The 12,978-nt window shown below is 42.8% G+C and overlaps 1 protein-coding gene across 2 annotated transcripts; it reads left to right on the forward strand.

Moving 5' to 3' along the window:
* The first annotated feature begins 896 nt into the window (after nucleotides 1-896).
* Nucleotides 897-11,043, forward strand: LOC306924006 (uncharacterized protein). Of its 2 annotated transcripts, XR_013790116.1 has the most exons (11): nucleotides 897-955; nucleotides 1,786-1,896; nucleotides 3,331-3,757; nucleotides 4,516-5,780; nucleotides 6,280-6,379; nucleotides 7,324-7,472; nucleotides 8,386-8,498; nucleotides 9,087-9,176; nucleotides 9,264-9,386; nucleotides 9,608-9,865; nucleotides 9,915-11,043. XR_013790116.1 is itself a non-coding variant. In XM_079502349.1 (10 exons), the coding sequence occupies exons 1-10, from the start codon at nucleotides 901-903 to the stop codon at nucleotides 9,788-9,790; spliced, it is 2,616 nt and encodes an 871-aa protein (XP_079358475.1). In that variant the 5' UTR covers nucleotides 897-900; the 3' UTR covers nucleotides 9,791-11,043. The 2 variants fall into 2 exon arrangements, 1 of the variants encoding a protein (XP_079358475.1); XM_079502349.1 differs by having other exon boundaries at nucleotides 9,608-11,043.
* The last annotated feature ends 1,935 nt before the right edge of the window (nucleotides 11,044-12,978 follow it).

Below are 12,978 nucleotides of genomic sequence, written 5' to 3' on the forward strand. Positions count from 1 at the left end.
GCCTATTTTCTAAAATGTCATCTGTCTGTGCTACTGTAAGCTGTATGAGGTTTTATGAATGGGATCATGCAGTCAGTACTAGATGTTCATAATAAGTGGTGAGTAACTGCAGTATGATTCATGGTGCTGCTCCTCAGAGAGCCGTCCTCTGTCTGTTCAATGAGACGCTTTCATCATCGCTGCTGTACTGTTACTGTACCTGTCTCACCCACCCTGCTCCTGTCTCTCTGCTGTACTGCTACTGTACCTGTCTCACCCACCCTGCTCCTGTCTCTGCTGTACTGCTACTGTACCTGTCTCACCCACCCTACTCCTGTCTCTCTGCTATATGTTACTGCCTGACCTGTCTTACAGGTCTCAGGTCTGTCTCACTCACCCTGCTCCTGTAAGTAGCCTACCCCCATGCCTCTCTACTGTATTGTCTGTCTGTCTGTCTGTCTGTCTGTCTGTCTGTCTGTCTGTCTGCCTGCCTGCCTGCCTGCCTGCCTGCCTGCCTGCCTGCCTGCCTGCCTGGCTGCCTGCCTGCCTGCCTGCTATAGACACTAGCAACATAAAATCAACCAATTTCATCCAAATGAGGAGGGAGAATCCATGTATCAGCTTAAACTTTAGGGTTCCAGTTAAAAATGTTATATGCAGACAAAATGGAACAGTATAAAATTGAAGCTGATAAATGGGTATGCTCTCCTGATCGGAAGAAAATAGTGAAATAGTGTGGGGGGGGGGTTAATCCAGGTTTTCTCTTCGTAGACGAGTAAAAGGCAGTTTCCCAGTGTGTAGGTGGTGACGTCAGCCCAGTCGTTTTGCGATTGGTTTTCCTCCGGGCTATGGGATGCATTATAATCAGTACTATAGTGTATAAATGTAGTGCTCCCAGCTCTAGAATGTTTCATTCTAATCATGGCTGAGCCCCAGTCGCTGCATTTCTCTGTGGGGATTCTGGGCATCTCTGGTGGTAAGCTAAGCTACCGTACATCTTGGTTTAATATTAGGCAGTGGTGGAAAGTACATTTAGGCCTACTCAAGTTCTGTTTTTTAGATACCTTTACTTTACTGAGTAGGCCTACTTCCTTTTTTCAATAGTTTGTAGTTGTGTGCCTGCAGATCTGCTATTTTCAAAATATTTTGACACATTTTGAAAACCTTTGGGATGGAATAAAAAAAAGAAAAATGGACATTATTTCATAATGAGTAGTTCATAATAATAATAATAATAATGCATTTTATTTATAAATCGCTTTACATTCTCACGAATCAATGTGCTACAAACATTAAAAGCATGGCAAAACAATTAAATACAATAAAAGAAGCAAAAGCATTTACTTTTGTTACTTTAAACATACTTTGATGCCAATAATAGGCCTACTTAAGTACTTTTACTTATTTTTTGTATTTTATGGAATGTATTTGTGAGGGGAAAAAAGAATCAGAGTAAAGCATCAGAAATATATTGAAACAGATTATATCATATAAAAGTGAAATAAATAGCAATGCAGTAGTACATATCTGGATGTTTGTTATTGAAGTTTTTATAGTTTATTTATGTAAAAACGTGTGGCTGTGAGGAAAGAAACTGATTGAATGAAGTAGCTGATAGACGTGCAGTGTATTCAATAAGCCACAAGAGGGCACAAAATCACACTGACTTTGAAATCCCAGTAGTGAATGAGTACTGAGTAGTTATTTAAATGCTGTAATATTTGTATGGTCTATATATAGTTTTAAAAAATATCACTTGGAGCACATTTAAGACACCATGATAATGGATGTTTGGCTTAATTATAGGCTCTCTCCTGCTTCTAATAAATGACTACGGCAGTTCATCTGGAGACCTTATCCCCCATAATGCTCTGGGCATTCTGTTACTCATCATCGCTGCCCTGTTGGCATATGCAGGTTGGTTTCCATTCATGGAATTCATGAAAACATGCATTCTCCAGAACACACTTTTCTCCGCTTGTCTAACTTCATAGTCCTAGTGGTTTAGTAAATACATAAGTATTGTACAATTTTGAGGTACCTTTACTTGAGTATTTGTGTTTCCACTTTTTCAATACTTTATAGCGTACTTCAAATCCACTATACATCTCAGGGGCTTTTTTACTCCACTACAATTATATTAAAACCTTATTTACCAGATTTAGATTAAACCCTAGAACACTAAACATATTTGTTGTTACACCATCACTAAACACGGGTATAATTTACCTAATGAAATTGACCAGAACACCTGCCTGTAGGAAAAACCATGGGATCCGATGTGGGCAGGGAAACAAACCTACCTTCTATGATGTCACTGAGCATCATGAAGGTACTGAAAGAACCACCCACCTCAGACATCAGCAACATTATGAAAATTGCAAAAATATAACCATCTGGGTGAAAATCACCCGTGTTTAGTGTTCTAGGGTTAATACAAAACATATAGCCTACCACTCAAGCCCTATTTTATGCTTTGGCTCTTAAATAGCCAATCTACAATCTTGTAGATCAGCTGTTTTCAAATGATTTTGACACATTTAGAAAAACTGACAAATGTAACTATACTCCTCTATCAGGTGTGTGTGTGTGTGTGTGTGTGTGTGTGTGTGTGTGTGTGTGTGTGTGTGTGTGTGTGTGTGTGTGTGTGTGTGTGTGTGTGTGTGTGTGTGTGTGTGTGTGTGTGTGTGTGTGTGTGTGTAGCCCTCCTCCCTGGCCGTTCCTGAGAGTTGACCTTCCTGACCCCAATCAGCATGCTGCATGCAGGGGTCAAATGTCCTGCTCCAAACACCCATACACTCTAAAAAGCAGGGTCAAAGGTCCGAAAAACGCATCCAGTCTGCAAGTACACCACAGTTTAGAAATACTAAGTAAAAGTAATGCATCTCAAGTACACATTTCACGTTGTACCTCAAAATTGTACAATACTTATGTATTTACTAAACCACTAGGACTATGAAGTTAGACAAGCGGAGAAAAGTGTGTGACACACAAAGTTAAGCTTTGGAGACGGTGTGCCACCGCCCAAAAATTAAACGTGAAATGTGTACTTGAGAATTCAATGCATTACTTTTACTTAGTATTTCTAAACTGTGGTGTACTTGCAGACTGGATGCGTTTTTCGGAATAACAGCAGAAAAACGCTGTTAAAACTCAGAAAAACACAGCAGTGTGCAAGGACCTTTACTGTTTTTAACTTCTGCCATCACCACTGACAAAACGATACTCCGGCACACACTTTTCTCTGTTTGTTTAAATGAACAGGCCATCATAACATATTAAGCTCAACTGAGGCGCAGTATTTGTACAATTCCTAAAAGTAAACATCGTCTCCCTCTCCGTCTCTCCTAGGCGTGTGTCGCAGTCTGTCCCCCTCCCAGCTGTTTTCTACTCTGTGTCTGACTGTATCGTCATTATGGTGCGGCTCTGGTCTTGTGTACCTCCTGGTGGGACAAGGTGTGCTTCCCACCACTGAGCTACGATCATCATTGGTACCGGGGCTGGCTGCGTTCAGCCTGGCGCTGCTCCTCATAGGTGCCGTAGCCGTCTTGGTAACGAAAGTGGTCCTGTCTATCATAGCCATTAGCATTAGCTTAGCCTGCGCACACCAGATCGCCGGACTGTCGGCCGCCGGGTTTGGCCAATCGGCTGCGGCCGCCAACTACCTGTTTGTCTGCCTGGTGGGGATTTACTTTGGCGTTGGACGCCTGCTGTCTTTTATCACCGGGGGGAAGGTGGAACCGCCAGGCACTCGCCTGAAGACAAAAGTTGTTCTGAGGTAGCTCAGTGACAATTATAGAATTAGAGGGTATGCGCGTGACATCATCATCATACCCGGAAGTTATTCTGGAACGCCTACTGAGTGGCAAACAACTACTTTCTGGCCTTGACAAAATTCCAAACAGAAAAGTCCTATCTGATTACATTAAACAACGTTAAACAAACTTAAACTCACTTTGCCACTCACTTTGCCACTCGATTTGCCACTCACTTTATGCATGCGCATACCCTTTATTATAATAATGAGTACCACAGACAAAAAACAGTCTAAGTCCAAATTTCATTCTGACCCCTCCACGAAAAGGCCTCGTGGTCCTGAACCCTTATCTATCATTTATACATTATGGATCATTAGTGTGGACTTAGACTGTTTTTCGTCTGTGGCATTCTATAATCATCTGATCACAATTATTTTTGCAATTGTTATAATTGTCAGAATCATTCCCATTTAACTGTATAAATTCAACTGTTGAAGAATGGTCATGACATTTTTAGAAATAATATCTACAAGCTTGTAATGTAAATCGTCTATTTCCACTACTTCACGTTTTTTCGTAAATGGTTAAATGCATTGGCTCTTTGAGCCACCCATAGTTAGTACATCATTTATCTTTGATTATTCGTACTGGTAATTTCTTAGTATATTCTTAGATATTTGTCATATCTGCCTTGCGCAATGTTTACAAAAATTCAATGCCAAAAACGCAATCAAATCGTCAATCACAAATATATATGTACATGTCATGATCGTTGCAGCACTAGTCAGAGGACGGCACAGAAGGAGGAAAGCAGCAGCAACGTGGTGTCCGTTGGCCTGGTCCTGAACCTGCTGTCCGCATGTGTGTTGGCCTGTCCCCTCCTGGGGGTCGTCCCCCGCTTGTCCGCCGGCCACGTCCCCTGGCTGTGGACGGCCGGTGTCTTCCAGCTCGGCGTGTGCGTCCTGTGTTACCGCGCCATGGACACGCTGGCCGCCACGTTCTACGGCTTTGCGGCTCTGTTGAGGTTTGCCGAAGGCCACAGTGCTCTCTTAACCGTTTTTTCCGTCCAGCCGCTCTCCCCCGTTCCGTTTCCCGTCGTCTTCTCGGTGCTGTTCTTCATCCTGGCTGTGTTTAGCTGTCAGAGGAGTGTTCTGGAAGGAGTCTACCAGCTGTTCTTTGTGGCGTACTGCATCTCCATCGCTTCCCAGCCCCAGGGCTTCTTACAAGGAGGGACTCAAGGTGTCCAGGCGGCCATTTTTTTAGCCACTGCCGGCCTGCTTTTTGTCACCACATATAACACGGTCTCTGCTTCAGAGATTCCCACGGGGCGGGGTTTATTCAAAGCTCTGGTGACCAGGACAAACGGCTTCGCTCTGAGACCTCGCGATAAAGACCTACACGCTCCCTACTTGGGCTACTCCAAATATTCCGACGGTGAGGTCCTGGGCCACGCCTGCAGCGTGCTGGCCGCGTTCGCCATCACCGCCGGCGTAGGCGACGAAGGCCCGCTTTCGGTGCTGGTGCTGCCCTGGGCGGTAGTCTCCGGCGGCGTGCTTCAGCTGCTGTGCGCCTCGGTGGCGTTCTCTCGCGGGAAGACGCTGGAGAGCACAGCATTCACCCTTTATGGGATGATGTGGAGCATTTGGGGACTGACGCGGTACGGGGGGCTCTACGGGGATTCTAGGGGCTTCGGCGTGGCTGTGGGGATCATCGGCTTTATGGTATTTAACTGCTTGCTAACGGCTGCAGCGTCATTGCTGAACGTAGCCTGGTTGGTGCATTCCCTGGCCTTCCAGCTCATTCTGGTCAGCTTCCTGTTGGACGCAGTGGGGGTGGAGTCGTACGGCTATGACGTGGCGGTCACCATCATATTCGGATTGGTCAGCTTTTATTGTTTTCTGGCGAACATCTTTAACGGAACGTTTGAGGCCCCTCAGATTCCACTGGGAAACCCTGTACTGCGTCTGAGCGGGAGCAGGGCAGGTGGAGACATTTGTCCGCACGTCCCAGCCCACAAAGCCACCTCCATTCAACAGATAGCGGGTGAGAGAGAGACGTTATTGCGCTGTAGGGCTGCAACTATCGATACTTTTATTAGCGGTTATTCTATCGATTACTTTTTCAATTAATCGATTAATTTTTTATTTGAGTGTTTTCTTTGATAGTTTGTTGTATCTTTTATATATCAAGAGACATATACCGTATATTTCGACAACATATATATACGATCAACAGCTGTTCCGTATATATCGAGGGGCGTGTCATTCCCCCTTTAAGCCCTATTTTATATTTTGTCATACAACAGAGTCACAATAGCGAAATGAGCCTATCTACAAGCTCACAATGTGTCACAATGTGATGTGTTGTGAGCTTATAGATAATCTATTTTTGCTGTTTGAAAGAAAAAAGGTGAAACATAACTTTTTAGTCCAAACTTTTTTTTAAATCAACAGTTTGATTAACTCTGGGTAGCCTACACCTATTACATTGCTCAGCTGTGACTGTTCAAGTCATTGTGTTTTGTGTTCTCTCACTTCCACAGACATCATGAAAAACGGTGGCATATGTGGCATGCCGACTGACACCGTCTACGTACTGGTGGCTGCGTGCAACCGGCCCGACGCTGTGATCAAAGCTTATAAGCGAGTTTCACTCATTCACCATTCCTGCATTCATTTGTTCATCCACTCTGTCATGTTTGATGAAAGTCATAAACATTCATTCATTTCTGTATTTTTGATGGAGCATTTATCTACACAGTATAAAGTACCGTATAACCCATTACGACCGGAAAGGAACTGTGCCATTTTTGATTTTAGCTAAAAAGCAGTATTTTATGTAAGGGATAATATCTGGCTAGGTGGTCATTATCGGGAGATAATTCACCGACAGGGAGTTTAACCACCGAGGCGATCCCGCTTATTACATGGCTAACTAACATAAATTAATACATTGACCCAAAACACAACAAAAAAAGTATTCCATAAGTTCGCGCTGGCTGCGTCTGCAGCTGCAGGACTGTCGGAAAACAAGGAAGTGAGTTGATCAAATAGAATCCATTTTCGGGTCCTGCTTCGTCTATTTCTCGCTCAAATGTTTTCAAAAACATTTTTAAGAGCAATGTTTAGCTGTAAATGACATTGTGTGTCACTAGTGTGTGTGTGTGTGTTTACATGGCTGTCATGTTGGAAACAGCAGTAAATCAAGCGGGGCGCAGCCGCGCAGCTGGTGCTCAGAGGGTTTGATTAGGCAGCGGTCATTATCGACACATAATTCACCGCTGAATTAAGCGATTGACCAATCAGAATCAAGCATTCAACCAAGCCATGTAATACATTTCTATAAATCATTGAATATATATATTCTTTTAAAGCGAACATTTTTAACTCAAATCTTTGCTTCTGGGGGTCCCTCCCTGGAACCAAATCTTTTGAGACGGGTCTGCGGCTGAATACATACAAGTTTGGGGAACCTTGACAACACAAAGTTTGAGAACCGGCTGATATAGCAACATATGTATTTCAGGAATTATTAACATGTAGCCTAGTTTGTTACCTTCTACCTTCTACCCTGCATGTCCCTGCAGGGTGAAACAGCAGGCTCAGGACAGACCCATGTCTCTGTGGATCTCCAGCATCAAACAGCTGCAGCCTGTTAGACACCTGCTCAGCCCTCTGCTGCTAGACTTCATGCAGGCTGCATGGCCCTCCTCTATCAGCATGGTTATACCCAGAGGTGTGTGTGTGTGTGTGTGTGTGTGTGTGTGTGTGTGTGTGTGTGTGTGTGTGTGTGTGTGTGTGTGTGTGTGTGTGTGTGTGTTGTTTGTGTGTGTGTGTGTGTGTGTGTGTGTGTGTGTGTGTGTGTGTGTGTGTGTGTGTGTGTGTGTGTGTGTGTGTGTGTGTGTGTGTGTGTGTGTGTGTGTGTGTGTGTGTGTGTGTGTGTGTGTGTGTGTGTGTGTGTATTAACTAATTATTCTGCATGAGGACCCCATGGGGACATATTGTCTCTAAACGATTAGTTACGGCAGATTTGTGCTATTATTTGTTCATTTGGGGTGAATTTGGGGGGTTTCAAAATAAAAGGCCCCTGTGCATCCTCTTTGCAGTGAAGGGACAGTGCCGGAGTTTGGTGGCAGTCAAAGAGTTTTAAAGTGTTCCAAGGAACACTTTAAAGGACCACTTTTCAAGAACGATGGCTTACATTTTCGCATTGCAACTTTTCAGGACTAGAAAGCCTGCAGTTTCTATTAGCTTGTATTCCCTATCGATGATGTCCCTGGAAGACGGTTTCTGAACTGCCCACAGCCCTCCTATGAGACACAGACCGATTAGAAAAAAATGCGCCATTTTTTCATGATTATTAGTGAGGACCTATTATATGAAGATAGGTTGAAAAGTGGTGAAGTGGTCCTTTAAGGAAACCCAGCCCATATGGACTTACAGGACAATTACATTTCATTAACCGAGATTGTAGATGTGGTTATTTTTTAATACATGGATTTTAGTTTTAGAAAATGTCTGCAATTCTTTTGAAAAGAAACGCACGCACGCACGCACGCACGCACGCACGCACGCACGCACGCGCGCACGCACGCAGACAGACAGACAGACAGACAGACAGACAGTTTTCTTCTTCTTTCCCCGTGTAGGAGCCTGGATGGACTGCTTTGGTCTAGGAGAAGCAGCCACACATATTGGAACTCCCCAGAGCATCGCCATCAGAAGCCCAGACTGTGCTGTGGCCACACATCTCATTAATCTGGTAATTAATTAGCATTAACTGCTTATAGGTTACGCTGCGGGTATAATGGGTACTCTGACAATGGGTATAAGGGTACTCTGACAAATATGACAATGGGTATAAGGGTACTCTGACAATGGGTATAAGGGTACTCTGACAATGGGTATAAGGGTACTCTGACAATGGGTATAAGGGTACTCTGACAACGGGTATAATGGGTACTCTGACAATGGGTATAACAGTTAATACCACTGGCCCCTGATTGGTGCATGGATTCCAAGCTACTGTGGATCAAATCATGTTGCATCTGCTCCTCTATAGTCATTAGTTAAAGTCACTCTACTATTGGGGGGACAGGGATGGGGACGGACAGGCATAGAAGGCTGTAGACCTTGTTCTTACAGGTCTCACTGTTATTATGTTCACATATTGTCATGATTGATAATATTGAATTGTTGAATCGTGGTTATGGCTTTTGCCCTAAGAATTGGGCTTGCAATTTATACACCCGCACTCATTAGTTGAGCCCATTTATATTATTCATTGTTCTTGACGTATTTTAAATTCATATGCAATTTATCCAACACTGTTCACTTTGACACTTTCTAGGTTGGACCCATTGCTGTGACTTCAGCCAATCCTACGGGTGAAGCAGACACAACTCACCACAACCAAGTTCATGCCAAGCTGGGGGACAAGGTGACGGTGACACATATTTCAGTTTTGTGAGAGCAACAGCTACAGGTTTTTTCCTCTCCAAAATGTGTTTATTTTCCTTGTTTTAAGGTGGATGGTGTGCTGTGTGCTGGACCCTCCCCTGAAAATATCGCCTCTACTGTGGTGGACTGTACCAAGATTGAAACGGGACAAATCGGATTCTTCAGAGTGGGCCTCGTCCCCAAATCCAAGGTGTTATAAATGCTCCTGATCTTATTGAGTACTTCATGATGAGGCTGTTTAAATGTACCGTTCCTATTTCCTATTGAGTAGAAACCTTGACCATATTTTATCTTGAGAGTGGAATAGAAGTTTATAGTATTGAAAAATGTACATACTCAAGGAAAGTAAAAGTGTATAATAATTGTACTTAAGTACAGTACTAGTATTTAGTTACTTTCCACAACTGGCAGGTTCTGCAGATATTTGAGGAGGTCCAGAGGAGACATCATCACGGTCAGACCAACCCTGCTTTTGAAGAGGACACTTCAGACTCGCCCAGAGCCGAGACCGGTACCGAGAACGAGAGCTCAACGGTACCTAAGGTTAAGGATGACCGATACCACCGACTTTCTTTTCAATCTGATACCAAGTAATATCAGGGTTAGTACAGTATCTGGGGCTTTTTCTGCCTTTATTGATAGATTTACAGTATATATGAGAGATGGGGGTGGTCGTCGGGATCGGGCTGTAGGCCTTGATTGGTAGATTGAATTATTCTGTTGATTACTTTTCTGATTAATTGACTAAATCAGAAGCACTCACACGATTAACACCTTTAGTCCTATTTTGTACGTCACCCCGAACGCCCGGGGTTATTTAATCCATTAAATCATAGCGCCCAGTGATTTATAGCAGCGGAGCACATTTAGCGACGGATCGGATGTTATCCCGGATGTGGCTGAAGCAGCTAGATGCAGCCAAAACACTCTTGAGGCGATCGACAACAACGGGAGGTATGATTAATTCTATCGCGACTAGCGACGGGACCGTGGTGGGCGTTTTAAGATTTTCGTTCTCGTCTGCTAAACAGGGGGAGAACATTTTCTGTTGCGCAACATCGAATGTTGCGCAACAGACGCTCCCAGCCTGTGGAGCGATGCGATTGGTTTTGATATCAATAATCTCCGTCTTTTTGATCAATCTCCGTCTTGAGTGCTGGGCGTTACTAATTGAAAAGACGGAGAACTCCATCCTTGCCGCTCGGGGTGTTAACAGTGCCGCTCAACAACACATCTACATGCTGAAAATATGACACATGGTGAACTTGTAGATCTGCTATTTTTGCAATTTTTACTTAATAAAAAACTATTAAATTAATAAAAATGTCCCCAAATTTGATTACTTAAAATTAGTAAAATTAAAATCAATTGTTGATTATTTTTGCCAGGTGAAGGCAGGCTTATGGTCGCTGCTGTTGGGTAGAGCAACCTATGTGCGACCTAGTCATGATCGGCTGCCCGAGTCTGACCCCATAATCTGAAACGCTGCATTCTTGTTTATAATGTATTACATTGATTTGTTCGATTAACTGTTGCGGTCCCTAGTATCTTGATACTGATCATTTAAAAGGTGTTCTTAATGTTGATGTCTACAGTGAGAATTGGTAAAAGTGGATATAATAAAAGCCTGCATTAGGGTTACTGTAAATAAAATTCCAATGATCAGACTTCTGTCTTTGATTTTTGTTCAATAACAGCAAAAGCAACAAATGCATTTTTTCTTAATCGTCAAACAATGAAAAACGGCATATGCCTACTATAGAAAATGTCGTTTTTCATAGTTCTTGACATACTATTGTATGTCGTTCTTCATGGTTAAGGGCGCATTCACATCAGGACTGTTTGGTTTGTTTAAAACGGACCATGGTCCGCTTGCTCCTTTGGTCCGGCTGGTGTGAACGTGCATTCGAACTCTGGTGCAAATCAAACAAGCGGACCATGGTCCGGCTGAAAATGCCGAACTCGGTTCGTTTCCAAACGAACCACGTGCGGTTCGTTACTGGTGTGAACGCAGTCGAACTAGAGGACCAAATGTAAGAAGTTATAGCCAAAATAGCCGTCGACAGTTGTGAGTTTGCATTAATAATTAGTTGTAAAAGCATGTCTTTCTTATGGGGATGACTAAAGCCTAACCTAAGTGAGCTTTGAGCTCGATGCTATGCACATGATTGGATGCTTGGGTAGGGGGAAATAGCAGACTCAGATCTTACACTGAAGATTTCACTAGTGCAGTACTAGTTGAATACGCTATCTATTGTGCCGCAGAGTATCTCCCTAAAAGCATCCAGTGGGTGGAGGCTCGCTTAATAAAATCTAATGACGACTTCGGGTTTCAAATGACCTATGTGCCTGATAATGTCGTTTTTCATGGTTTGATGACATACTATAGAGTGTTTTGTTTATGGTTTGACGATAAAAAAGGATGAAAATCATAGTCGTTTTATGTCAAGATTTGACGATTAAAATTGATAAAAATGATGAAAAATTAAAATGACAGACTATACTATAGTATAGTTTGTAGTTCATGATTTTTTTCATGGTTTTCGCCGACAAACAAAATTATACTATAGTATGTCATTTTTTAAGGTTTGACAATAAAACAATTATGAAAAAACGACATTCATTATTTATTTTTTCGTTAGCCTTCAGTTAGTAAAGTTACTGTACATATCCCAGCATTGGGATTCCAGGACTGGGATTTGAACATGGAATCTCTCTGCTGAGAGGCTGATCATTAGAGCACTTCTGATGAATTGAAAATGGTGGACCCTATTTTAAACAAGCATAATGCTAGGTTAACAGTTTTTGTATTGAGTTGTGCTTGAAATGTAGCCTACCTATTCTGCATACTGTTAATACATCTTTCAGCAGTATCTTCTGTATGTTGGCCTTCAGTTACTGTAGTAAAGTTAAGTTGATATACTCCAGCATTGAACTACAGTATAGGGGAGGACTTGGATGTGGACATGCAATCTCAGTAGATGTCTCTTAATAGCACTGTTGAACAGTTGAAGCATTCTTTTGTATGTTATGAGGAAGATCGCTTGTGCAGTACAAGCAGCAGGCAGCAGTATCACAAAAATAAATAGTCTGCACGCTATACCGTAAAGCTCCAATGTATTTTATTGCGTCAATGTTTTGAGAAATCAGATCTTCATCAGGACATATCATGGGAATGGGCGTGCAGTCGTGCACACATACATAGTACAACATCCACCACACACCGATACGTTAACCCCATGGCATGAGGTTCACAACAATCAACTCATCAATTGACTGACTTTACACAAAATAAATAGTGCGCTACACCCATCCCTTAATCCAAGTAGTAATAAACACATTTACATTAAAGTATCCCAAGACTAATATATTAAAATCAGGTACTCAAAGGGAACACAGTGACAAGCTACAGTATAGGACATCACACAGGATCAAATGTCTCAATAGAAGAGCAGGGACCAAAGCATGGATGTGTGTGTAATGACAACAGACTCATTTGGACCAAGGCATGGATGTGTGTGTAATGACAACAGACTCATTTGGGCCAAGGCATGGATGTGTGTGTAATGACACACTCATTAAAAAAATGAGTGTGAATGACCGCAACAAGTAGCGATATGCTTATGGGCTCCACTCTATGCTATGGGGGCTGCTCGGGAAACTGGACGACATGGGCAATTCTGCAAATAGACCCCATGGCCAGTCATTTGGGATCAATATAAGTAGGGGGAAAAGCCTATGTTATTTTATCTATACTGTGACTCAATCACTAGGATTGAGTA

Source organism: Electrona antarctica (genome assembly GCF_951216825.1).
Source record: "Electrona antarctica genome assembly, chromosome: 1".
In the NCBI taxonomy this organism is placed as follows: domain Eukaryota; kingdom Metazoa; phylum Chordata; class Actinopteri; order Myctophiformes; family Myctophidae; genus Electrona; species Electrona antarctica.

What these genes read in the sequence shown, in the direction of transcription:
- LOC306924006 (XM_079502349.1), top strand. Translation starts at nt 901, where the DNA reads ATGGCTGAGCCCCAGTCGCTGCATTTCTCTGTGGGGATTCTGGGCATC. An exon ending in GATTCTGGGCATCTCTGGTG is followed by an intron (nt 956 to 1,785) that starts GTAAGCTAAGCT and finishes GCTTAATTATAG; the next exon opens with GCTCTCTCCTGCTTCTAATA. An exon ending in TGCCCTGTTGGCATATGCAG is followed by an intron (nt 1,897 to 3,330) that starts GTTGGTTTCCAT and finishes CGTCTCTCCTAG; the next exon opens with GCGTGTGTCGCAGTCTGTCC.